The following is a 26,977-nucleotide window of genomic DNA, read 5'->3' as shown; positions in this document are numbered from 1 at the left end:
TTGAAAATTGAGTAAATTTGCAAATCCTAGATTCTGTTGAAGAATGTAAGTTCCACATCGGAAACTTGACAAAATAAAATAAAATATATAATGAATGGTTCCACTACTAATATCACTGAAGCTTTTTGTGATAAAACCATCATATCCACTAGGCTTTGTAGGTGGTTAAGTTTGGGACAATATCGGTGTTGTTAGTAGTGGATCGCTGACCCGTTTCCATGAAATTTAACAGATTCAGGGCACATAAATAAGCAATTGTACGTTGTAATTAATGAAGAAAAAGAAAATGAACAAAATTGGTATTTTCTTGTTCTTCATTTATATACATGTGAATCCTGTAATAAGGGAATCTTTACAGCATTACATAAATCAAATTCAAAAGGTAAGAAGAAAGAATGACGACAATGCATCGCATAGATGTGGTCCGGTTGACATCCGCATCTAGAGGCTTTTTCTTGAGCAACATGAATAATATTTTGAGTTACTCTAGAGCAATGGTTTTTTTTTTTTTGGGTTCTTTGTACAGCTCATTTCATGCAGATTATGATTCTCCAAAGCTTATGCGTCCTCCTGATGATTTTGCCAAGTTTACGAGCGAAAAAATTCGGGAGTAAGAAGACAGGGCGAGCCAACGGTGGAGGAGAGTTTGCTCTCGCAGGAACGGCTTCAGAGGTGAAAGAAGTTGATCCTCCATTGTTGCTACTGTGATTGCTGCTGTTTTTTCGAAGATAGAAGCTTCTGCTGCCACAATCCCCAATTACTTCTGATTTATCCAAACCTATTCAATCAAACTAGTGATCAACAAAAATTGTAATCCTAGTTCGGAAAGAACAAAATCAAACACTGGTCAGTACACAAACTTCTTCTCATTGCATCTGTCAAGTAAATGGTGATTTGTTATGAATCAGTCCAACATTAAAAAAAAACACTTTCACCTGATAAAACAAGAAGCTCACCAAAGAGAAACTTCAATTTCTAATGCAATTACGTTGTTAAACAGACTAAATTTGAACAAAAAAATCGAACTTTTTTCACTTACTTTGAAGGCTGAAATAGGACTGATGCAACTCAAATGACAATGCCTCATCCTTATCAAGCTTGGGAGTTCGACCTTCTTTGCTATACTTGTCAACAACAAGCTTGATTGTCTCGTCCACTGTAGATCTCAGCTTAACCATGGCTCGAACCGGTCCCGGGCTTCCTTCAACGGACACATTCAAAACCACCTTTGCATCTTTCATGTATCCCTGTATGGCCAAATCTACCACATCTCAGCTCCCTAAGTTCATACTAATTTATTAAGATTAATCCATTTTAGTTTCAACTTCAAATGAACAGAGAGAAGTACAAGCAGGTCATGTAGATGATTTTGAACTATCAAAATATTCTAAACAGTAAATGAAAATCATTATTGAAAAAAAAAGGTCCCTACAATTCAACCCAATTCAAAACCCAAAAATCCCCTTCCGAAAAACATAAAAATAAAATAAATAAATAAATGAAAATGAAAAGGCCAAAACAAAACTGTGTGCCATTTTGACCGTCGTACCTCGTGCTTCTTGGGGGAGAAGGGCATCATCAACGAAGGAGACGAAGCAAAGATGTCCGTACAAGTCTGAGGCCGGAACAGAACACCCTCCGGATCCGACCCCAGGTCTCGAACACGAAAACCCTCCTCCCCAAAATCGCTACCAGCCGACGAGCAGAAAAATATGGGCTCGGAAGAGCATCGCTTGAGAATCTTGATAGGCTTAGAGTGGTGGTGATGGTGGTGCTGCCTGGGCGATCGCCGAGGTTGAGAGCTCGTCGGTCGGTGCGGCGACGGCGAGGGGTTCGGCGTCCTTACTTTCCGGCCTCTGGTCGCCTGAGATCGTCGCCGGTGACCCCTCTCTGACATGTAAATAAATATCTAGTTGTAAAATCAAAGTATAAATAGTGGGTTGATTAAGATTTGGGAAGAAAATAAAAGTTTGAATATGGGTTGTTTGTTTATTGGGTTTTGGAAGCTTTGAGATTTGAGAGGAGAAGAAACTCAGATGGAAAATGGAAGTTGAGGGGGGTAAAGGAAGTTGGTGGGTTTTGCTTGAGAGGGAAGGGAAAGGTTCTTTGTGCTGCACAGTGTAATAACTGCTTTTTTTTATTCTCAGTCAACATCACTATTTTTTATTGGTAGGTTTGTAATGTCAAAAATGCCCTTGAGGTCTTGCTTCTTTTTTGTTTTTTTTTTTTTGCCAAACCATGAGAGAATATTATTAAAGATTCTTCTGCCTTGTGCCAATTGAATTGAGGGTGTATTTAAGGTTGCGGACGGAGGTGTTGAAGCGTGAGGAATGGTGTAGGTGTGCCAAGGTCCCTTTCTCTTTGGCCATGACATGTGAGAGAATATAAATATATCAAGTTGTCTGGTTGCTCCACTTGTATGTTAGGATAGAGTTGTTAATGGATCGGATTTTCATATGAATTTGATGTCATTAATAGAAGATAGATCTTGTGACATAATTTGTTAATTCGTTAAATTATTCAAACAAATTTGAATGATCTAATTCATATCCGACTCATTTACAGGTCTAAATTAGAATAATTGACGAAAATAATGCGTCCACCATCCTGCACCAGAATAAGTAATTGGTGGGGTGCAAATGGAATTTCACTGCTCTAATATGCCTAATTAAATTGCTTTCACGAGTACATGCGCACAAGATGTAAATAAAATAATAAATATTGTCGTAGAAATTGACAAACCGTCCATCCAATTAGAAGGGAACACTACCTTCCAGATTGTACCGAGCCAATTAGGCTAAAAGACGGTGACTTCAAGATTTAAAACATGATGCACAAAATCAAATTTTTAGGCTTTGACAAAAACACCTGAAAATAAGTCGTTATAACGTATTGGAGTGGGACATTTTATCCATTAGGTAATAATGGGTCATCTAATTAGTTTAATAAGCATGAGTAATTCGTAATCGGAATTTAACTCTTATTTTGATTTCGATTGTGAATTAATAAACATGCCATTAGAGCGATTCCAGCAAGGCCACTGAGCCTCGGGTTGGGGAAAAAAAACAAAAAATTTGTTTCCAGTTGATGAGCCCAAGCAAGGGCTGGAGTGGGTCCCACGCAACTCGGGCTAGCCGAAGGCTAGTTCACCAATATCCAAAACGAGGGTTGTTCTTGATGCTGGTGGCGTCACCACTCATTTAATTTTTTTCTATTGTCACATGGCGTCGTCTGGGCTCTCCGATATGATTTTTTCCTCCAATCCAACGACATCCAATTTTTTTGCAATAAAATACTGGAAAAATTCAAATTTTTTTTTAAATACCCATAAATTAATGAATTTTTTTTCTATAAATACCAGCCAATTTTTTAAAAAATTTATATGAAATTTGAAATTGAAAATTTTATCCGATTATGAGATATGAATAGTATTGACATGTAAGAACCTGAAAATCTTATCCGAAAATATTATCCAAATTAATTATTGAGGTAAAAAAATTTGTGAAAAAAATAAAAAAAATGAATAGTGCCCTTTGCCATGACAACGGGTGGAAACGGAAAATATTATTTGCAAAGCAACTACTATTCACATAAATAGTAGCTTAGCTCCCTTCACCATGGCTAAGGGCAAATGGGTGGAGTTGCTATTAAAGAGATCTAAAGTTAGCAATGATTCACAGATTGCTTTCTCCTTAGTTTGGCCAACTTGTCGAAATCATAAAATACTGTATAGGATTACATGTTTTTATTATTATTTAAGAAACATGTTTAAAATATTTAAATATACAGAGTTTGGAAGCCTTTTCTTTAAGGCCCAAACAAAACGGCCTCAAATCTGGGAATACCAAATGAGTCCTCATACTTCTAAGAGTTTCAGCTTCGATTCCATGGAGCACAAAGCAAATGCTGCAACACAACCACAATAAATGGAGATGGTCTAAAATATTCCTGTTTTTAAACAGTTTCTTTAGTGATTTAAAATAACAATTATTACTGTTACATAAACTCAACCAAGGAGTTAGCTGAAGATCAAGAAAATCTTACTTGTGTACCTTGCTAGGTAAAGAATTGAAGAATGAAAAGAGGAGACCTACGAGAAAAGTCTTTGCCAGCTGAGGACAGTCCACAGAATTCATCTGGTTTTCTACAGGAATTCTAACTTTTTCTGCCCAACTATTGCACATGTTGTACTTCTGAGCTTGTAATTGTAAAACAATTCAAATTGATTGCATCCAGCTACACCCAGGAATCTTGGTGAATCCTTTCTTCTCCATAACCTTTCTCAATCTCCTCGCGTCGTCCCATCTCTCAGCAGAAGCATAAATGTTGGCAAGAAGAGCATAATAACCGCTTTTATCAGGCTCCAATTTAAAGCAATTCCGAGCGGCAATCTCTCCAAGCTCAACATTATTGTGTAATGAGCAAGCAAGAAGCAAGGCTCCCCACACCCCAGCTTGAGGTTGCATCGGCATGCTCCTTATTAGCTCAAGTGCTTTATCGAACTGTCCTGCCCTGCCTAAAAGGTCGACCATGATCCCATAATGATCGCCTGAAGGCACAACTCCATGGTCATTCATTGAATTAAAGCATCGGTAGCCTTCTTCAACCAAACCAGCATGGTTATAGGCAGTTAGTAGCCCAGTGTATGTGACCGAATTTGGGCAAATTTGGGCGCTTACCATCTCCTCAAACATCTTGGTTGCATCAACTGCCTTACCATTTATGCCGCAACCCAAGATCATCGCTGAATAAGCAACTACATCTCTCTTTTTCAAGCCATGAAACAACTTATATGCCCTTTCAATGTCTCCACATTTTGTGTACAAGTCAAGTAAAGCAGTAGCCAAATGATCATCTAATTCAATTCCATCCTTACTCATATACGTCTCAATCCATAACCCAAATTTCAAATCTCCCAGTTGTGAACTAGCAGATATAACACTCGCCAAAGTCATCTCATTTGGTTGAATATTCACCTTCCGTTTAAGTATCTGGTTGAACAGCTCAAGGGCATCCTTTGGTTGACTATTTTGCGCATAGCAAGCTATCATGGCATTAAAGAAAGCACGTCTTTCTCACTCATCTGATCAAAGAGTTGACGAGCAGACTCAACATTGCCGCATTTTGAGTACCCGCTAATCATGGCAATCCAAGAAACTTTATTTCTTAATGGCATGGAATCAAAAATGCTTCGTGCCGATTCCATTCTTCCACAATCCGCAAAACCACTAATCATTGCATTCCAAGATGCTGAACTCCTCTCTGGAATTTGTTGAAACAAGAAAAACGCCTTGTCCATATTTCCTATTCTTGCATACCCCGAAACCATTGAATTCCAAGACACAACATCCTTATTCGGAATCTCATCAAACACCACCTGAGCCTCTTCCATATTCCCAGCTTTCAAATACCCAGATAAGATAGAATTCCAAGAAACCACATTCTTCTCTGTCATTCCATCAAACACCTTCCGTGCAGTTTCCATGTCACCCAGTTTAGAATACAAGTCCACAAGGGCAGTTTGTACATAAACACAGCCGCAAAACCCATACTTATGAACCTGGGCATGGATTGAAGTCCCGCACACCTTATGTACAATCCTAGCACATGCCCTTAGAGCTGAGGACACAGCAAAACTAGTTGGGCACAGTCCTAGCCTTTTGATTTGAACGTAAAGAGACAAAGCCGTTTTGTACTGGAAATGCAGAGAGAAGAAACGAATGGCACAACCCCATGAAAAGTCATCTGGGTTTTGCAAATTGTGAAGGATTTGGTGCACATACTGAGCTATAGTTCTAGAGTAAGTGAAATTTGAGTGGAGGACATGGCGGAGCAAGAGGCTCTGAAGGTCGTTAAGGCCATTGGTGATAATGGGTGCATGGATTTGTTTTAGTTGGTTCAAGGTGAGACTTTTATTCAGTAAAAATACAAGATTTGGACCATTTGGATTCATGTTCTTCTTCTCTTCATGCTTTGGAAAAGGAAGTGGGAAGAACTGAGATCAAGTTTTCAAAACCTTCTCCAAGTTCAGGTGGCAAATTTTGCACTTTCAGATAGTTGAGCTTTGATCACCTTCTTAGACAAGACATAAGAGTACCAAAGTTTGAGTTGATGATGGGCTTGGGCCTAAAGGCCCAGTAAGCCGAGTTCAACTTGGATTTCCTTGGCCCTGTTTTGTTGTGAAGTGGGATGTAGTGGTCCAAATGATTACCGAGATTTTCTCTCTTTTTGTTTTTGACTAAGATTTCTGATATTCTTCAAGGCATTTGAAGATTTTTTTTTTTAAATTATTAAAGGCCAAAAGCTAATGACGTTAGGGAGCTTCACTAATATACCCAAAATAAGGGTTGAAATTTTTTTTTAAAAAAAACCCCCACATAGAATGCACTTTAGAAACACACCATGGCTTCATTAATGTGTTATGTTGATTAATGACTGTAATATTCCACACATTTACTGTCATGTTGATTAATAGTTGTAATGTTTCAGTCTAGGGTAATAACACTGCTAGTTTGTTGTTATGTTGATTAATGACTGTAATGTTTCAGTCTAGGGTAATAACACTGCTATTTTCCTATGACATCCTATTTCTAATGTATGTCTATCCATGTAATGTTCCAGTCTAGGGTAATAACACTTCCAGTTTCATATGACATCATATTTTTAATACATGTATACCTTTGTAATGTTCCAGTCTAAGGTAATAACATTGCTAGTTTACTGTCATGTTGATTAACGGCTGTAATGTTCCAGTCTAGGGTAATAACGTTGCTAGTTTACTATCATGTTGATTAATTGCTGTAATGTTCCAGTCTAGAGTAATAACACTGCTAGTTTCCTATGAAATCCTATTTCTAATGCATGTCTACCCCCTGTAATGTTCCAGTTTAGGGTAATAACACTGCTAGTTTCCTATGATATCATATTTCTAATACATCTCTACCCTTGTAATGTTCTAGTCTAGGGTAATAACACTGCTAGTTTCATATGACATCCTATTTCTAATGCATGTCTACCCTTGTAATGTTCCAGTTTAAGGTAATAATATTGCTAGTTTACTATCATGTTGATTAATGATTGTCATATTGCTATTTCTAATGCATGTCCAACAAAGAAAAGATGAAGAAAGAACAAACCAGACCAACTAAAAACAAGTTGAGCCTAAATTGTTAATATTATTATGTCATAGAAGTACGTTGTTAATATTCTGTAATAGAAGTACATTGTTAATATTCTGTCATAGAAGTATATTGTTAAACAAAAATAAGACCCATAACTGAAATAGTAATCAACAATAAATCGATCATCAAATCTTAAAATAAATTTTGAAAATCAACTAAAATCCGAAGAGAAACACATAATTGAAGCAAAAAATCAAAAATCTCAAATCCAAACCAAACAACAACGACAACAATTATGATGACAACGACGACGACGATGACGTGGCGAAGAGGAGTAGAGCTCGAAGATGAGGAGTATAGCTAAAAACATTTGATCAAGGTTCGCTCGAGGTCTTGAACAATCCGAAGAAAAAAACAATAGAAGCACGATTTTAAAACAAGAAATCGAATGTGAAATATTGAAAATTGTAGATTAAAGATGCAAAATATAGTTGGACCTGAGATTGAGCTTCAATGGAAGCTCATCTTGCTCCAACACCAGAGAAAGCACCAACAAAAAAGGAGAAAATAAATCTGATTTGGTTTTTTGGCAGATTTGGTTTTTATAGTAGATGTGGTTTTTTGCAGATGTGGGTTTTTGGCAGATATGGGCAAATCTGATTTTTCTCTCTCAAATCCATGATACAAGGGCAATATAGGTATTTAACACACACAAATAAACTAAAAAACAACTATTAAATTGAAAAAATTGACAACTGCCAATTTTTGGGTTTTTTTGGGTGTAGTTATAGTTTTTAAAGTATAGGGTTTTTTTATAAAAATATGTCTAAGATTGGGTATATAACTAAATTTCTAAAAACTTTATTCATCAATAGAATGTAAAGAACGCAAATCATCCTGAAGGTAAAAGTGAGCTAAGCCCCTATTCCATCCAATAACATATCTCATTACAAGATAAAGTAAATTTGACTAATTGGTAAGCCACAAAATTACATGTACGAGGTTGGTGTTGCAAGGATACAAATACAAAACGACGGAGTAACTCTTTCAGCTCCTCTATTGACTCTTCTTCCATGCTCATGTCAAATTCAGTTCGGTTTACGACGTTAATCACCTCCAAGCAATCACTTTCAATAATCAGCTTTGTGAATCATGCATCTATTGCCATTTGACAACCTGCAATCATAGCCAAGGCTTCAAAAGCATTAAGGGAAAGACAACCAATTACCGGTTTAGCCATGGCACCCATTAATTTCCCTTTGGAATTTCAGACTACTACTCCTAGCCCCATCTTTCTATCAGCCACATAACATGCCTCATCAACATTTAGTCTCAGTAAGTTACCATCAATAGGTTTCCAACAAGAAGTAGCTAGCAACATGGCGAGGTAACTTAGGAGATGGACATAAATCAACAAAATCCTTATAAAAGGCTAGTGATGTGTCATAAACTGCAAAATGGTCTCTTATTACGCCTCCATGGAGACTCTTGTTTCTCTCAGCCCAAATTATCAAGCTATCACCGTGAATAAACATAAATCCTCATCCTGGAAAGTGGTATGAACATGGTAAAAAGATCCATGAAAGAACATACCTGTTGTGTCTCAACTAGTTAATAGAAAGGGGAACACTTCCAAACCCGTCGTGCAAACTTACAAGACCACAACGATGCACCAAATCGTCATCAGCTCTCAAACATCGAATACATACACCTGAGGATATCACATGTAGACGTGCAAGAATAGCTCGGCATGGAATAACATTTTTTAATGCACGCCAAAGGAAAAATCGTGCCTTAGGCGGTAATTTCAACTTCCAAATCTATTTCCACACGCTTTGTATAGTTGGGTAACTAGACTCCCCTTGCCTTAACCTCCTTTTCTGTCCTTGTTTTTCAAAGCAAGCAACCCAATATCCACTTCTCACTGTATACCACTCAATGCAGATAAAATATAGCATCATGCATCGCATCATGGGATCGCATACTTAGTAATAGGAATAGTTGGAAGGGACGAGACCATGAATGTAGTTGGTGTCAGTAGCCACCTATCAACATAAACACCCACTGACTCACCTTTCTCAATTCTCCAGCGAAGGCTCTTCTTCAACAAATCTTGCCCTTATATCACACGACGCCATAAATATGAGGAACCATGACTTGCATAGACTTCCAAAAACCTTCTCCTAGTATAATACTTTTCTCAGAGTAATTGAGTAATAAGAGAATGTGGTACAATATGAATTTTCCATGCCATTTTAGCCAACATGGCTTGGTTAAAATCTTGTGTATCTTTAAACCCCAAACCCCATCCTTGGCCTTGCATAAATCCTCCCATGTTAGCCAATGAATTCCCTTATCCCTTCCCATGTGTGTCCATCAAAATTGAGCAATGAAGTCGGATTTCCTTACAAATGCTCACTGGCAACTGAAAACATCTCATGATATACGTAGAAATCGATTGTGCAACCACCTTGATCAAAACTTCCTCACCAACAATTGAAATAAGCTTTCCCTTCCAACTTTGTAGCACCTGTTCTCAATCTGTCTTTCATCTTTTAGAAAATTTGGCGTTTATTCCTACCAACCATTGTCGATAAACCAAGATACTCCTCATGAAAGGAACCATAGGGATTGGAAGAATAGACTCAATAATACCATGTAATGCAGGTTCTAAGTTAGGACCAAAAGTAATAGTTGATTTCTCCAAGTTAATTTTTTTTTGCCCGATGCTCTTTCATATAAAGTAAAGATCTCTTTTGTTGATGTCAAAAATGGGTATCAACTTAGATAGGTATGAAGTGGTGGATGATGGGTGAAGGTGAAGATCTTCAGCATGTGTGTGAAGACTTGGGCAAGCGATAAATATACAGAAGATGAGATATACGTGATTCACCCTTAATGAATAAGCTACATCCAAGGAGAATGATGTTCTCATTATGATAATGTTTGTTTACATTTGTACAAGGGATTAGACCCAAAGATAAAGGAAATAAGGCTCAAGGCCTAAGGTACAAAGCCTAAGAGTCCAAGGCCCAAGGGTCAAGATCCAAGACCCTTTTCTAAGTGAAGAGTAGTCTTTCTTTATAGGTGAGGGGAGTCTCCACCTCTTGTAATCTTCCAATGTGGGACTCTTTGCATTGCTTAGAGCAATGACTTGTGGTAAGACTTCTTTGGCTAAGGTGATGACCTCTCAAAGCATGGCACGTGGCTGATCTAGCTTAGCTAGTTGCTCGGTTAGTAACGGTATCAACATTTTTAAAGCCAAATTGAGTTGGATTTGCATGAGCAAACAATAGGCTATCTTCTATAAAGAGTAGATGTGTTATGGAAGGTGCGTTCTGTGCTACTGACACACCACAAATAGCTTCATGCGTTTCAGCCAGTTTCAAAATACTTGAGAAACCTTTAGTACATAATAAAAATAAGGGCTAACGACAAAAGACACCCTGCTGGTTTGGGGTGGTTCTCAATATGGACTCTAGGGTATCAATTTTATCAATTTACACCCTTACATTTGCAACATCGTTCAATTTCATCATTCCGTTAAGTTAACTGTGTAGTCAATTGTTAAATGCTGACGTGTCTACTGTGGGACCCACCTACTAACAAAAAAATTTATTTAAAATAATAAAATAACATTCTAACAAAACAAAAAAATTTTAAAAATCAACTTAAAAAATCTCAGCCCCTCTTACTATCAAATATGCATCTCCCAGGCCAAAAAACAAAAACACTTTGAGAAGGGGAGATCATTGATGGCAAGACTAACTTCAATCGATTAGCAATGGATTTTGCAATGATCTTATACACCACATTGCACAAACAGATTGGACGATATTTTCTGGCAAACTGTGGGTTTGGTATCTTTGGAATAAGAGAGATAAGTGTATGATTAAGACCATCCAGCTCCATTTCCCCATTTTAGAATAGCAAGACAGAGTGTATGATTAAGACCATCCAGCTCCATTTCCCCCATTTAGAATAGCAAGATAAGTTTCAATACCCACCAAAACCACGTCAATATCATATCCCTCCTCTGAACAAAAAAGATTCATAAATATGACAGCAACACCGATTGAATTTGACTTGGATTCTCTAACCATTGACAATGTCCATTGTCATCAAACAACCCCTTAATGTTATTGACATGCCCCTTCTTTTTGTCACTGCATGAAAATATTTGGTATAACGATCTCCATGTTACAGCCACTGTATACGAGAACACTGCTTCCTTGTCTCCTCCTTCCTCAATAAATCCTGACATTCTCTAAAAAGCTAATTTTTACTAAAATTACCTTCAGCTGTTGTAGCCCCAGTTGTTCCAGCAATCCAACCGTTGTCCACATAATACAATCTTATGTAAAAGTGAGACCTCCTCGAGCATTTGAACAAACACATTATATTAAAGATAAACTTTCGTGGGGATATCTCTGTCACGTGACAGTATTTAATGGTAATATAATCTAGTTAAAAAATAGCACGTGTTTAATTTTAATAATAAAATTTTAATATCTAAGTGCATGCCTTCTTTTAATTAGACCGCACTCAGTGACTAAGCCAGAATTTTAACTCAATCAATCTATATGTGCACTAATATTAATATCTATATTTGGAGAAATATTTTGAAATTCTCTTTTCAAAAGTGCTAGCTGAGTTGCAGCGGATGAAAGGCTACTAGAAAAAGATTCTCATGCAAGTCCAAATTTGACCAAGTGTCACTCATGATTCACGCACAAGTAAATTCAAGAAGGAGAAGGGGCATTTGCAAGTTTTGGGTCAAAAATGACCACAATGATTCTCAATATCATGATGGTGGAAGACTTGAAAAGAACATTTAGATTAGATGGTCGTAGGAGCAAATTACTAGAATGACTCACTTGATTCTAAAACCAAAACCCCTTTTGAGGAAAGCATGGAGATTAACAGTCACATGGCATGGCTTTGCTAATCAATCAGCATGGATTAGCAAAAGTTGATGAAAGATCATGATCTTATATACGACAAGGCATAAGAAAAAGAGGTCGGCTTTCCCATGCTAGAGTCAAGATAGTCCACGCACCAAATCATTTGCACACGTCACATCACCATCACCACTTCAACACAGGAGGAGATGGTACCACTGATCAATGGTGCTTTGGTGGGGGCCGATCACACCACAATGTGAAGCTCGGGCCCATCTCGATGCCTACTTTGACATAATTTTGTCCTTTGTCCATTCAATTGATTTCACTCAACAGATGAAGATAATGCGGAGTCATGGATTTGGAGAATAATTTTCCATGGTACGGGAATGTTAGTGTTTGGTGTATAATTCACTTGAGATACGGCTACAGTTATATTTTAGTGTACAGAAGTTTTCTTTTGTAGGGATCGACATTCCTATCGCAACCTTAGCACAACCGATTCAACCTACTTAATGATAAAACCAAACCAAATTAGTTGAACCAGATTAGGTTTCAGGTGTAGAATTCAAAACTCACAATTTTACTAACCAAACAGTCTTATGCAATCCATTACAGGAAGCTTTGTTGCAAAAACAACATGGATGAGATTGAAAATTTTCACATTTCACAGCTAATTAATAATTTAAAAGGGGATTAACTATTTATGCTCCCACTAAATGTGTACAAGTTATGACTGTATGAGTAAACCATTGGAATAAAAATCAGAAAGTAGACTTGGTAAGATTCTTGTAAAGATATGAACTTTTGAGGTATGAAGAATACTAGCAGTATTCAATTTTTGAGAGAGAGAGAGAGAGAGAGAGAGAGAGAGAGAGAGAGATGTAACTTGAAACTCGGAGAGAACAAATTGAATGATGGAATGCAGCTGCATAAAGGTGGTGTCCATAATAAACTATCATTTTCACACACTAAAGTAGTCATGCTCTCATGCTTCATCTTCTTTTTTAACCCTCAATTCGTTTTCTGCGTTTTCTGCATATATCCATTATGAGGCAAACTTTCAAGTTTCAATTCAACATCAAAGGAAATAATGACTTCTGAATAAAAGTGAGAAAGTGGGGGGTGGGTTAAAGTAAAATCATGTTTTTTTTTTCTTCGGATGAGCATTAGGGTTTTTATCTTTCTCATGATCATCAGCCGACTTATATTTCTTCTTTTCATAAAGTTATTTTCTTATTTCAATACTGTGTGGTTATGTTATGCTACTATTAAAATCTGCATAGTTCATAATCAGCTATCTGATTAGATGAGTGGGATGCGACTCAAAGTCCTTGATTCACGATTTTATGTTTCAATACAATCATTCATGGGTTTTACAACGTGGTCAGCGAATGCTGACTGAGTAAAGTTGGATTTCTATTTATATTAATTATTACTTTAATTGAATCCAAAGCCTGCGTGTTAACCTATCATTATAGTTTGTTCGACAAAGCTCTCTTCATAATATTATCAGAACTTTGTTTGTAAGAGGTCTCAAATTCGATCTTCATTATCCACTTTTTTATTCTTTATCAAACATGTATAAAGAGATACCGACACATCAATAATTTTTTTAGATATAAATATTTTTGTCAAATCGTTGACGACCGTATTATCTTACTAGAATATATCGTCAATAAAACCATATGTTAAAAAATGAAGCCTTTCATTTGTTATCATCTCATCATTCTCTAGTTCCATATTTATATTTTGAATAATGTTACATGATTATCATCTAATGAGTCAACTAAATGAGTTGATGAGATAAAACCATACATAGTTCCCACTTTTACCTCATTTTTAAGGGAATTTGTATGCTCTCTAGTCTTTATCATCGCTCCATCGACCAACATTTCCCTGCAATTCCTTTCCCCATAAATACAATCTGCCCCACTTGAAATTAAGAAAATAAAAATATCAAGGGTTATTTGCCGAAAATCACCTTGAATATCACGTTTATCGAAATATTCACCCTAAATTTTTTTTCCGACCAATTTAACTTTGATATTAAATTTTATCGCCAATTTAATCCCTACCGCTAATTTTTAACCAATTTCATCCCATCACTGAGATGCAGAAAATATGCATATATAAAACATTGGAAATAGAATAAGAAATTTGAAGTTTGTTTGTTTCAATAAGAACAGGATCTTGCTTCGTTGGTTACGACCTCCCCCTTGTTCCTTAGTGCACAACTAGAAGCAACCTAAATGTTTTTTTTTAATTTCCAACTCAAAAGTCTCAAAGTTAGCTTGCATGCATGCATGTCACGTGCTTCCACTGTTGACGTGGCGCAACCAAGATACGACATTCTTTTTGAAGCCACGGAGCTGCAGAAATCTCCAGCCACCCGCACTTGACTTTTTATATCATTTCAAGTGCTACATGTTAACATGATCTTCCTCAGGCTCATGTTGGTCCACATATCCTCTTTTTGCAGTAAATATTTTATAGCATGCCCCACCATTGATATTCAAATATTTCAAAACTTTATATTAACCATCCTTCACATTTAATCCATCAAAATGCTAATAATTTACGGTTTAATAATATAACATATAGTGTGTGTATTGTTAAATTTTAGAAAAATGAATTAACCGGCTCATAACCAGCAATATTGATATTATCTCTAACTACACTACTCACAAAGTCCAATACACATTATATGAAGAAACATAACTTTACATGACAACGTGTCAATTTGTGTTAATTGTGCTTTATATAAATTTCGGGTCAAATGTCAGCTCGGCAATTGGGAGACTTTGTAAAAAAATAAAGGAGAGAGAAATTTTTTAAAAGAAGTCAAAATGGACAAAATTACCCTTATTTATTTTTGGATTTTCTAAGGAATCCTTTACATCGCATGTCTTTGATTTGAAAAGTTGAGAGATTTTTCTGTCTTTTTAAAAAACTTTGGCTTTTTCAAAAATGAAAATTTTTTTTTGGCTAAAACCTAAATTTACTTTCTATATTTATACACGAACATGAGAAAAACACGGCATCTTTATCTCAATTCCGTTTTGATTTCGTGTCAATTTTGCACACGTAATTTTTGCTAATTAACATAGATCTCAATATTTGGCAATCATATTTATAGAAATGAAACCACTGATGAGTAAATAAAGTAAAAAATAAAATAGTTTTTTTTTTTTTGGGCAATAAAATAAAATAGTTTTACTAGTTGGGAAAATTATCATCCCTGTCAGTATAATTGTATGATGCCCACTGCGCGATTCTCTAAAAGGTTGTTTAAAATTCCCGCATATTTTAACCAACAAAACCTCCTCCAGCCCACACCCCTGCAGCTAAGTGTACCTAATCTCCCCCCTCCTCTCTCTCTCTCTCTCTCTCTTCCACCGTCAAGCTCATCGCCAATCGCCAATCGCCGGCGTTGATCATACTCGTCGGAGAACCATCGGCACCGTCCAATGCTGCCTTACCAGACTCTCGAGGAGGCCGCTTCGGCTCTGGGCCGAAACCTCACCTTTGCCGAGACTCTGTGGTTCAACTACTCGGCTTCCAAGTCCGATTACGTGCTCTACCTCCACAACATTCTCTTCCTCTTCGTCATCTTCTCCGTCGTTCCTCTCCCTCTCGTTTTCGCCGAGGTTCTCAGATGGGCCGGCCTCGACCGCTACAAGATCCAGCCCAAAGTCCGATTGCCCTTCTCTGACATGCTCAAGTGCTACAAGGATGTCATGCGCATGTTCATTCTCGTTGTTGGCCCTCTTCAGCTCGTCTCTTACCCTTCTGTCCAGGTTCGAATTTCTTCTTTCGGGTTCATCGAATTCCAATATCCGATTTTGTGGAATTGGGTTTTGCGGAATTCTGAAAAATATTGAATTTGCGAATTGGGTTTGCTGGGTTTTGAAAATGATTGAATTTGTGGAATTGGGTTTGCTGGGTTTTGAAAATAATTGATTTGTGGAATTGGGTGTGCTGGGTTTTGAAAATGATTGAATATGTGGAATTGGGTCTGCTGGGTTATCAAAAGTAGTGGATGTTTGGAATTGGGTTTTCGGGGTTTCCTAGAATATTGAATTTGTGGAACTAGGATTGCGTGGTTTTGAAGAATTTTGAATATGCGAAATTGGGTTTGCGGGTTTTGTAAAATATTGGGTTAGTTCCTTTTATTTTAGTATCTCTTATCGGTTTTGTGTAATGGGATTTGTGTGGTGGGGGGGCTTTGCATTCTGCGTAAAACGTAAGGCATGTGAATTTTGAGAAAAAATGTCCACATTTCATGTAAACGTAAGGGTTACTCTTACGAAGCTTTTCAGTTTTCTTAATGAGATTATTGTGCCTGTACAGGGTGATTAAAGTTCGTAATTTTCTCTCCTCTATTTCCTGTAATAATGTATCTTTGGGTGTATTTTTTAATACGCTTAGATTCTGTTTACAAGCAGATAATAGGGATTCGAACGGGATTGCCATTGCCTTCTGGATGGGAGATGCTTTGCCAATTGTTAGTTTATTTCTTGGTAGAAGATTATACCAACTACTGGATTCACAGATTTTTGCATAACAAATGGGGGTATGAGAAAATCCACCGAGTTCACCATGAGTACACTGCTCCAATTGGGTTTGCAGCGCCATATGCTCATTGGGCTGAGATTTTGATCCTTGGTATCCCATCTTTTCTCGGTCCAGCAATGGTTCCTGGGCACATGGTCACATTCTGGTCGTGGATAGCACTGCGGCAGGTTGAGGCCATTGAAACACACAGCGGGTACGCATGCTGCATTTTGCTTTTAGTTTTTCGGTGCTTGCGGTCATTTTCTTCTTTAGTTGATTGTGACTTAATAATGACAACTTTGGAATTCCTTCCTATCCTCTCTCTTTACTAATAGAATTCTATGCTAAGTACTTTTGATTTGAAGGATCTTAAACAGTTGTTTCACTTTTAATGATGGGCTAGGATCAGTACACTAATGCCCTTTTCTCCTAATGATCTGGCAAAAGTAATCATTTGCACATTGACAAATAAAATTTTTGGGGGAAAGGGCTGATACCCAAAAAAGCCCCTTGCCAGAAGTAATCGTCTTACTTATATCTGATCACAGCTGCATGTGGTGGGTTGCCTGTAATATTGAAAGTTACTCTGATTATAGGAAGTGATTACAGATCTAAAACAAAAAATGAAAAGTAATTTTTTGGAAGGACTAACTGCTCTGGATTGCATGTATGAGTCTGCGATGACTTCTTCCATATAGTTTATTTTAAATTTTTTTAGGGAGCTCAAGAACCATATGGTGTCTTCTCATTATCTGCACTGTATCCTTGTTTTGTATCTTCTGCACTGAAGTTTTGACTACTGTATTTGATGCGGAGCAAGTTGTAATCTATGGTTTATTATACAGTTATGACTTCCCCTGGACTCCCACAAAATATATCCCATTTTATGGCGGTGCTGAGTACCATGATTACCATCACTATGTTGGAGGACAAAGCCAGAGCAATTTTGCTTCAGTGTTCACCTACTGTGATTTCATTTATGGAACTGACAAGGTAAAATACTATCTTGATGTGGCGTTTGCTTCTCAAATGATCTTAACTGATTTATTTGGCAATCATTAACTCTTGATCAATTCCAACAGGGATTTCGGTATCAGAAGAAGATCCTTAAGAAGGTAAACCTGCAGAACCTTTTCTCCTGAGATTATCAATTAAGTATTGTGGCATCTCGGTTGAGCATGATTGACATTTTAGTTCTTGAACATATGGGAAATCAAGACTCTGATTGATATAGCTCAACATGTATTTAATCAATGCAACCAGTTGATATTTTTTTTCTCTAATAATAGTACAGGTGATTTAGTTAGTGAATTTCTTTTACCTCTAGGCAGAAATTGGTAACTGGTTAGTTGCTTCTAGGACTAGTTTCATGCGTTGATGCACTAAGTCTTTTTATCATGGATTTTACATTTGTTTGTCCCTTTCTTCTAATCACTCTCGGTGATCTATTTCAGTTGAAAGAGGAAAGTAATGCTGTCCAAAACGGAGGCTCATATAATAATTCTACTGTAGATCTTAAATCTGATTAGCACGGAGACTGCGTAACCTTGCCTGCAGAAATGCCCTTTCAGTATTGTTCTCGCTAGTGACAACTCTACAAAACCTCTGATTTTCAAGTTGACATCACTATGCTAGGGTGGAAAGTAGAAGCTTTTAGTGGCTCAGGAGCAGATTGACTTTGGGTTTTTCAGAGTTGTGATTTTGGGTAGCTTTGGGTGGGGGGGGTGTTGGTGGTGTGGGTGGAGATTCAAAATCACTTTAGATTGTAAGGTTCAGAGTTCAGACTTGTGTTTTTGGCAGTATGTTCAAATTATAATATTATGAACTCGTGCAGTGTTTGTGATCCTGAAATTTAATTGCCAGTGTTTCTTTAGCAGGAGTTTGAAATCAAAATATGAATTCCGCACATCTCAAATTTCCATTCTCTTCAGTTTATGAACTTTTATGCTCCTGGTGATCGATTTTGTTAATGCCAAATGGCATTTGAAGCCTCAAGTCCATGCGCCATATCCAATTTATAAAATAAAAAAAACACTATTGAAAGGGTTGTTAAACATGTTATAGCATTGCTCATCCAATTTTTTGGTGTTCTAACGCATAAAGTTCTCCAGCTTATAATGTTTTCATCGCCTTCTGGTTAAACTGTTTTCTGAAAGCGAGAAAGATGGCTACGGTGAAAAGGCCCCGTAGTTATGTGATCCAATTGCCTTCAGAGGCTTGAATAAACATAAATTGTGGAAGATGCTGGACTTTGGAAGAGTATCATAAGCAATCACAACTGTTGCCTTGTCTTTGGGGTCTCTAGATAAATTCAACGTTGTAGTAAATAATCCCATTTTGTTTGGCCAGATTTGAAAAAGATATGTAATCTTATACGAAAAGACGTGGATATGTGAATAAAAAATTTAGAAATTTAGTTATATACCCAATTTTAGGCATAGTTTTATAAAGAAACTCTACATTATTAAAAAATTATAAATACACCCAAAAAAAACTCAATGTCAATTTTTTAATTTAATAGTTGTTTTTAGTTCATTTGTGTGTTAAATACCAATATTGTCCTTGTACTATATATTTAAGAGAGGAAAATCAGATCTGTCCAGATCTGCTAAAAAATCAGATCTGCCATAAAACTAAATATGCCCAAATCTGCCAAAAAACCAAATCAGATTTATTTTCTCCTTTCTCGCTGGTGTTTTCTCTGGTGTTGGAGCAAGAGAAGCTTCCATTAAATCTCAATCTCATGTCCAACTATATTATTCATCTTTAATTTTCAATTTTCAATATTTCACCTTCGATTTCTTATTCTAAAATCATGCTTCTATTGATTTTTTCTTTTTTCAGATTGTTCAAGACCTTGAACAAACCTCAATAAGATGCTCTTAGCTCTACTTCTCATCTTGGAGCTCTACTCCTCTTTCGCCACATCATCGTTGTTGTTATCATCATCGTCGTCGTCGTTGTTTGGTTTGGACTTGAGATTTTTATCTTTTGCTTCAATTATGTGTTTCTCTTCTGATTTTAGTTGATTTTCGAAATGTATTTTAAGATTTGATGATCGATTCAACTTTTGTTATTATTTCAGTTATGAATCTCATTTTTGTTTAACAATATACTTATGTGACAGAGTATTAACAATGTACTTCTATGACAGAGTATTAACTATATACTTCTATGACATAATAGTATTAACAATCTGGGCTCAACTTGTTTTGAGTTGGTCTAGTTTGTTCTTTCTTCATCTTTTCTTTGGTGGACATGTATTAGAAATAGCAACATAACAAGCATTAATCAACATAATAGTAAACTAGCAGTGTTATTACTCTAGACTGGAACATTACAGAGGTAAACATGCATTAGAAATAGAATGTCATAGGAAATAGCAGTGTTATTACCCTAGACTAGAACATTACAGGGGTAGATATGCATTAGAAATAGAATGTCATAGGAAACTAGCAATGTTATTACCCTAGACTAGAACATTACAATAGTAGACATGTATTATAAATAGGATGTCATATGAAACTAATATTGTTATTACCCTAAACTAGAACATTACAACCATTAATCAATATGACAATAAACTAGCAGTGTTATTACCCTAGATTGGAACATTACATATATTAATCAGCATGACAATAAACTAGCAATGTTATTATCCTAGACTGGAACATTACATGGGTAGACATGCATTAGAAATAGGATATCATAGGAAACTAGCAGTGTTATTACCCTACATTGGAACATTACAGGGGTAAACATGCATTAGAAATATGATGTTATAGGAAACTAGCAGTGTTATTGCCCATACACTGGAATATTACAACCATTAATCAACATGACAGAGCAGTGTTATTACCATAAACTGGAACATTACAACAATTAATCAACATGACAATAAAGGTGTAAAACATTACAATCATTAATTCACATGACACGTTAATGAAACTATGATTTTCAAGACCTTTTGTTTGTAATAAATTATTTGGGTTTTTTTTATAAAATTGGGATGGGCTTGTTTTTGGGTGTTATTTAAGTTTTTTGTGTTGGTCTTCTTTTTTAGGTTGATCAATGGCAGTCATGTAATTTATAAGAACTTAAACACTAATTTCTTAATGTAGTAAATGAGTTTTAGGTGTGTTCCTAAAGTGCATTCCATGTGTGATTTTTTTTTATTTATAATTTCAGCCCCTATTTTAGATATATTAGTGAAGCTCCCTAAAACATTTACAAAATGGCTCAGTGTTATTAGAGCACTTCCACCCACAAGAGCTAAGTCTAAAGTAAGGGCAAGCAAGAGCTGCAACTATTCACGTGAATAGTGTCAGCCTTTGCATTTGTGGTTCCACCCATGAGGGCAAAGTCTAAGGCAAGTCAAGGGCAAGAAAAAAAATATATATATATATGCAACAAAATATATAATTGTTATGTATTTATAGGGAAAGTGAATAAAATTGTTATGTATTTATAGGGAAAACATCCATAATTTTTTGGTTTTTTAATTAAAAAATTGAATTTTTTATAATTTTTTAGATTTTTTTTTGCTCACGACATCAAGATAACATCGTGTCGCCAGCAAAATCTACCCTTGGGCTTGCCTGCAAGTGGTCGGTGCATTGGGCTTGCCAGGGGCCTTTGCCCAGTTTGATAGCAGCGCTAGAGTTGCTCTTAGTAGTAAAGGCCTTCATTTTATGCGTGTTGGTACACCGAACCAATGCATAGGCCCACCACACACACTAATGCGTGTTAGTATCAAACACTAGTAGGATTACCCCACCGACACTATGTATAGGCCCACCACTAGCACCGATATTGTCCCCAACTTAACCACCTAAATTCAATATATATTTTTTGATTATTATAGGCGTGTGGTTTAAATCTCCAAAAGCCTAACAACCCTATATTTAAGGTGTAAATTACTATTATACTTTCCCGATGTGGGACTCTATAAAAATTAATAATGCGATGATTAATCGACAAAAGCTCGTGTATCTCAGTTGCTTCCACGCGAAGCTTTTAACATCGTGGTCGTTTGTTCGATACCCGCGGTTGTAGACGAGACTAATTTTTGAAAATCTTTGTCGACCCATGATCCTTCCCTCTTACAACTTCGAATTTTTTTTCTTCTTTTTGGTTCATGTTTTCTATCTTTTTCTTCAAAAAATTTCTTTCTTCTTCTTCGTCAGTTTTATTTTTCTTTCTTCCTTAGTGATTCTCATTCTCAGAGTTGAAGTAAACCACTCGAACAGTCGAACTTACACCAACATACATATAGTGGCCCCTGCAATCATGTGCTTTATCTGGCCGACAACATTCTCTTCCTCTTCGTCATCTTCTCCGTCGTCCCTCTCCCCCTCGTTTTCGCAGAGGTTCTCAGATGGGCCGGCCTCGACAGCTACAAGATCCAGCCCAAAGTCTGATTGCCCTTCTATGAAATGCTCAAGTTCTACAAGGATGTTATGCGCATGTTCCTTCTCGTTGTTGGCCATTTTCAGCTCGTCTCTTACCCTTCTATACAGGTTCGGATTTCGTCTTTCGGGTTCATTGAATTCCAATCTGCGACTTTGTGGAATTGGGTTTGCGGGATACTGAAAATTATTGAATTTGTGAATTGGGTTTGCATGGTTTTGAAAATGATTGAATTTGTGGAATTGTTGCTGGGTTTTGAAAATGATTGAATTTGTGGAATTCGGATTGCGTGGTTTTGAAGAATGTTGAATATGTGGAATTGGGTATGCGGGGTTTTGTAAAATATTGGGTTGGTTCCTTTTATTTTAGTATCTCTTATAGGTTTTGTGTAATAGGATTTTTTGTTGGGGTGGGGGGGTTTGTGGAGGAAGGGGGATTTCCTCATTTTTGAGATTATTGTGCCTCAGAATACTTTTTTTGGGCATTTATTTATGTATTTTATTCTTAGCATACCTGCATCAATTACGGGGTGATTAAAGTTTGTAATTTTCTCTCCTCTATTTCCTGTAATAATTTCTCTTTGGGCATATTTTTGAATATGCTTAGATTCTGTTTACAAGCAGATAATAGGGATTCGAACTGGATCGCCATTGCCTTCTGGATGGGAGAAGCTTTTCCAATTGTTAGTTTATTTCTTGGTAGAAGATTATACCAACTACTGCATTCACAGATTTTTGCATAGCAAATTGGGGTATGAGAAAATCCACAGAGTTCACCATAAGTACACTGCTCCATTTGGGTTTGCAACACCATATGCTCCTGGCCACATGGTCACATTCTGGTTGTGGAGCAGATTGGGGCCATTGAAAACACGCAGCGGGTACACATGCTGCATTTTGCTTTTTGTTTTTTGGTGCTTGCGGTCATTTTCTTCGTTAGCTGATTGTGACTGAATAATGACAACTTTGGAATTCCTGTCTCTCCTTACTAATAGAATTCTATGGTAAAAGTACTTTTAATTTGAAGGATCTTAAACAGTTCCTTCACTTCAATGACGGGGTCTAGGATCAGTACAATAATGCCTTTTTCTTTGAATGATCTGGCAAAAGTAATCATTTGCACATCGACAAATAAAATTTATGGGGGGAAAAGCAAATAGGTTGAATGTTGGTCAATAATGTCTTATTCAGCACCATGATAGTTATAAAACATTCTTCAAACGGAGGTTGCATGAGTTTTATCAAATCAACTTTCATGCTTAAATGCTGATCGTCAAGCTTTTATACAAGCACTACATGCGTTTGGTTTATCTGCAAGAGGTAGTACATGAATTTTGGTTTCTGAGTCAGCTTTTTGTGCGTTGAATGTTATTTTTGATCGGTGTGTTTAAGCCTTATTGTTAACATAATAATTCAGATATGTATACTTTCCTCATGCCACTATGGTAGCACTTCAGAGAGAGATGTGGGAAAGGGCTGATACAAAAAAAAAAATCCTTTGCCAGAAGTGATTGTCTTACTTGTATCTGATCACAGCTGCATGTGGTGGGTTGCCTGTAATGTTGAAAGTTGCTCCAAATACAGGAGGTGATTACTGATCTAAAACAAAAAATGAAAAGTTATTTTTTGGCAACTGCTATGGTGAAAGACCCATGAGATTAACTGCATACTAGAGAATTACGTTAGTGAGGCTTCTGCCACCTTATAGGTGGAATGTTTGTGGATAAAGAGCTAGTTCAGTCACATAGGGTATTACATTAGTCCCCTAGTGGGTTGGCTGAGGAGGAAGCCTTAGAACTTGTATGTGCTAGTTAGACTGCTACAATCTATGAATTCAGGGTAGTTGCTTGGATTGCATGTATGAGTCTGCGATGACTTATTCCATACTGTTTATTTTTATATTTTTTTAGGAAGCTCAAGAACCTCAAGAACCGTATGGTGTCTTTTCAATATCTGCTCGTTGTACGCTTGTTTTGTATCTTGTGCACTGAAGTTTGACCACTGTATTTGATGTGGATCAAGTTGTAATCTATGGTTTATTATACAGTGATGACTTCCCCTGGCGGTGCTAAGTACCACGATTACCAACACTATGTTGGAGGACAAAGCCATAGCAATTTTGCTTCAGTTTTCACCTGCTGTGATTACATTTATGGAACTGACATGGTATGCTTTTCTAATGATCTTAGCTGATTGATTTGGCAATCATTCACTCTTGATCAATTCCAATAGGGATACAGGTATCAGAAGAAGATCCTTACGAAGGTAAACCTGCAAAACCTTTTCTCCTGAGATTATCAATTGGTTGCTTCCAGGACTACTTTCACACTTTCCCCATATTTTGCTTACGGCCTTACCGGCAACCGCCTCAGTTATAAAATTGAATTGGCATGACAGGTCTTTTTATCTTGGATTTTGCATTTGTTTCTCCCGTCTAACCAATCTCGGTGATCCATATCAGTTGAAAGAGGAAAGTTTTGGTGTCCAAGACAGTGGTTCATATAATAATTCTACTGTAGATCTTAAATCTGATTAGCATGGAGACTGCGTAACCTTGCCTGCAGAAATGCCCTTTCGGTATTGTTCTCACTGGTGACAACTCTACGAAACATCTGATTTTCTAGTTGACATCACCATGCTAGGGTGGTAAAGTAGAAGCTTTTAGTGGCTCAGGGGCAGATTAACTTTGGGTTTTTCAGAGTTGTGATTTTGGGTAGCTTCAGAGAGAGAAGGGGTGGGGATGGATTTCAAAATCAGTTAGATTGTAAGGTTCAGAGTCCAGACTTGTGTTTTTGGCAGAATGTTCAAATTATAATATTATGAACTCGTGCAGTGTTTGTGATCCCGAAATTTAATTGCCGGTGTTTCTTTAGCCGGAGTATGAAATCAAAATATGAAATGTACACATCTCAACTTGCCATTCTCTTTCAGTTTATGAAATTGTATGCTCCTGGTGATCGATTTGTTAAAGTCAAATGGGCCATGTGGGCTTATGGCATTTGAAGCCTCAAGTCCATGTGCAATACCCAATTCAAAAAAACTACTGAAAAGGTTTTAAAACTTGTTATAGCATTTCTTCAGAGCCAGTTTCCAGTTCTAACTTAGCTTATGCAACTGTATATGGACTGAAGACACCGCATTTAGATTGATTTTTTAAATTGTGGAAGATGCTGGACTTTGAAAGCAATCACAACTGTTTTCTTGTCTTTGGGGTCTCTAGATAAATTCAACGTTGTAGTAAATAATTCAATTTTGTTTAACCAAATTTGAAAAAGTAATTTAATACGTAATTTAATACAAAATTTTATACAAAGTAATTTAATACAAAGAGATGAGGATGCAAATAAAAAATTTACAAAAGGCCTCGGTACTATTAGTAGTTGACCTTCATTTTATGCGTGCTGATACACACCAAAACCAATGCATAGGCCCACCACCCACACTAATGCGTGTTGGTATCGAACACTCGTAGGATTACCCCACCGGTCCTATGCAATGTTAGTACCAAACCCGCATAGGCCCACCCACTAGCACCGATATTGTCCCCAACTTAGCCACCTAAATCCAATATATCATTTTTTGGTTATTATAAGTGTGGGGTTTTATCCCAAAGGCCTTGGTGCTATTATTAATGAAACCCCTATACTTAAGGTGCAAATTACTATTATACTTTCCCGATGTGGGACTCCTATTAATAATAATAAGGCGGCGTCTAATCAAACATTGCCCGTCTAGCTCAGTTGGTAGAGCGCAAGGCTCTTAACCTTGTGGTCGTGGGTTCGAGCCCCACGGTGGGCGCCAAGTATAAATTTTTTTGAAAGTTAACCCGCCATTCTCGGCTCATGCCATGCGGCCCAGTCTTCCCTGTTACAATTTCGAATAAATTCTTCTCTTTCCTTCGTTCCTCTTCTTTGTTTTTTCTCCTTCTTTCTTCCAAAAATAAAATAGAAATTGCATTTCCATTATAATAATCAGACGCTAATCAAGGGTCCATAGCCAATTAAGCCATCAGGTAATCATCTCATCTGTAGCAGACAAAATCTTAATCCTCAGAGTTGAAGTAAAGCACTACAACTTACACCTAAACGCATTACAGTGGCCCCTGCAATCAATCATGTGCTTCATCTGGCCGCCAGCTTTTTCTCTTCTTTCTTTTCCCCCTACTTTTGAAGAGCAGGTGAATTTGCAAAATGAGCTTTCTCATCATTTCCTAGATTCCATAGCTTTTCTTTTATGGAAGAATCATTAGGGGAATGTCAGCTTCTTAATCCTTGCCATTTACACATGGCTTTGATCCCTCACCTAATCATTACCAGCATGCCATGGGGATACATCTCCGGTTGTATCCAAGCATCTCTCCTCACTTTCGTCATGGATTTAGGTTCCTAAGCAAACACAAACTCATGGATGTTGTTAGACTTTTAAAATGGTAGCATGTCAATTGACCTAGTTTCAACATCCTCATTTTATTTTAATATATCATTTTTGTCTAGCTAGCATAATAAAAAAGAAAAATAATCAAAGTTTATGAGAGTTAGATCATTGCACTAATGTAAAATACAAGAAAACAAAAGAAGATTGCACCAATTTAAAGTTAATAATGGCCAATGAATGAGTTCGGAGATTACAACACTTCAGCAACCATGCATCTATCCATGTTTTAATAGGTGGTGCAAATCAATGTGTATGTGTTTAATCCATGTTTTGGTCAAAGTGTATGGTTTCTTACAAAAGTGTATGTATGATCCGGTACATATTTTATAAGTCTCATTTTGTGTGCGATAATTTCACGTCACGTAATGTGTTTCGATTATAATATTAACAAATCAAATTTTGAATCACAATAATTTTATACCAATAATAATACTATTCTCGACTCACCAAATTAATTATACATAGATACGTCATTAATACTTGCTTAAAAACAAATGAGATTCAATATTATCCATAACAGGATCAATCAAGGATGATTTCGATTAACATAAACCGC

At 36.7% G+C, this 26,977-nt stretch overlaps 3 protein-coding genes, 1 long non-coding RNA gene and 1 other non-coding gene across 9 annotated transcripts; 3 read left to right on the top strand and 2 right to left on the bottom strand.

Annotated features, from left to right (window-relative positions):
• Window positions 1–287: 287 nt before the first annotated feature.
• On the bottom strand, window positions 288–2,117 carry LOC103337317 (PPR containing protein). Its single transcript, XM_016795641.2, has 3 exons — window positions 1,550–2,117; window positions 1,040–1,247; window positions 288–778 (listed from the first exon to the last, which is right to left on the bottom strand). The coding sequence occupies exons 1-3, from the start codon at window positions 1,895–1,897 to the stop codon at window positions 528–530; spliced, it is 807 nt and encodes a 268-aa protein (XP_016651127.2). The 5' UTR covers window positions 1,898–2,117; the 3' UTR covers window positions 288–527.
• Window positions 2,118–3,670: 1,553 nt separating this feature from the next.
• LOC103337276 (pentatricopeptide repeat-containing protein At4g22760) lies at window positions 3,671–6,051 on the bottom strand. Its single transcript, XM_089055865.1, is given in 3 exon segments — window positions 3,671–3,906; window positions 4,045–5,062; window positions 5,065–6,051. Coding segments are annotated over 2 exon segments (1,734 nt in total). The 5' UTR covers window positions 5,954–6,051; the 3' UTR covers window positions 3,671–3,906; window positions 4,045–4,217.
• Window positions 6,052–15,333: 9,282 nt separating this feature from the next.
• On the top strand, window positions 15,334–18,452 carry LOC103337274 (methylsterol monooxygenase 1-1-like). Its single transcript, XM_008240434.3, has 5 exons — window positions 15,334–15,822; window positions 16,471–16,793; window positions 17,425–17,572; window positions 17,662–17,694; window positions 18,034–18,452. The coding sequence occupies exons 1-5, from the start codon at window positions 15,493–15,495 to the stop codon at window positions 18,106–18,108; spliced, it is 909 nt and encodes a 302-aa protein (XP_008238656.1). The 5' UTR covers window positions 15,334–15,492; the 3' UTR covers window positions 18,109–18,452.
• Window positions 18,453–21,570: 3,118 nt separating this feature from the next.
• LOC103337273 (uncharacterized) lies at window positions 21,571–24,894 on the top strand. 5 transcript variants are annotated; one of them, XR_016122328.1, is made up of 3 exons: window positions 21,578–22,098; window positions 22,595–22,868; window positions 24,035–24,894. It is a non-coding gene; the product is annotated as an uncharacterized LOC103337273 (long non-coding RNA). The 5 variants fall into 5 exon arrangements; XR_016122327.1 differs by having other exon boundaries at window positions 21,579–22,098; window positions 22,612–22,868; XR_016122326.1 differs by lacking the exon at window positions 22,595–22,868 and having other exon boundaries at window positions 21,571–22,098.
• An 818-nt stretch (window positions 24,895–25,712) lies between these two features.
• Window positions 25,713–25,785, top strand: TRNAK-CUU (transfer RNA lysine (anticodon CUU)). The gene has a single exon. It is a non-coding gene; the product is annotated as a tRNA-Lys (tRNA).
• Window positions 25,786–26,977: the final 1,192 nt, after the last annotated feature.

Source organism: Prunus mume, linkage group LG7 (assembly GCF_029339155.1).
Source record: "Prunus mume cultivar Tortuosa linkage group LG7, ASM2933915v1, whole genome shotgun sequence".
Classification (NCBI taxonomy): Eukaryota; Viridiplantae; Streptophyta; class Magnoliopsida; order Rosales; family Rosaceae; genus Prunus; species Prunus mume.
This window is presented reverse-complemented; position numbering and strand designations above follow the sequence as displayed.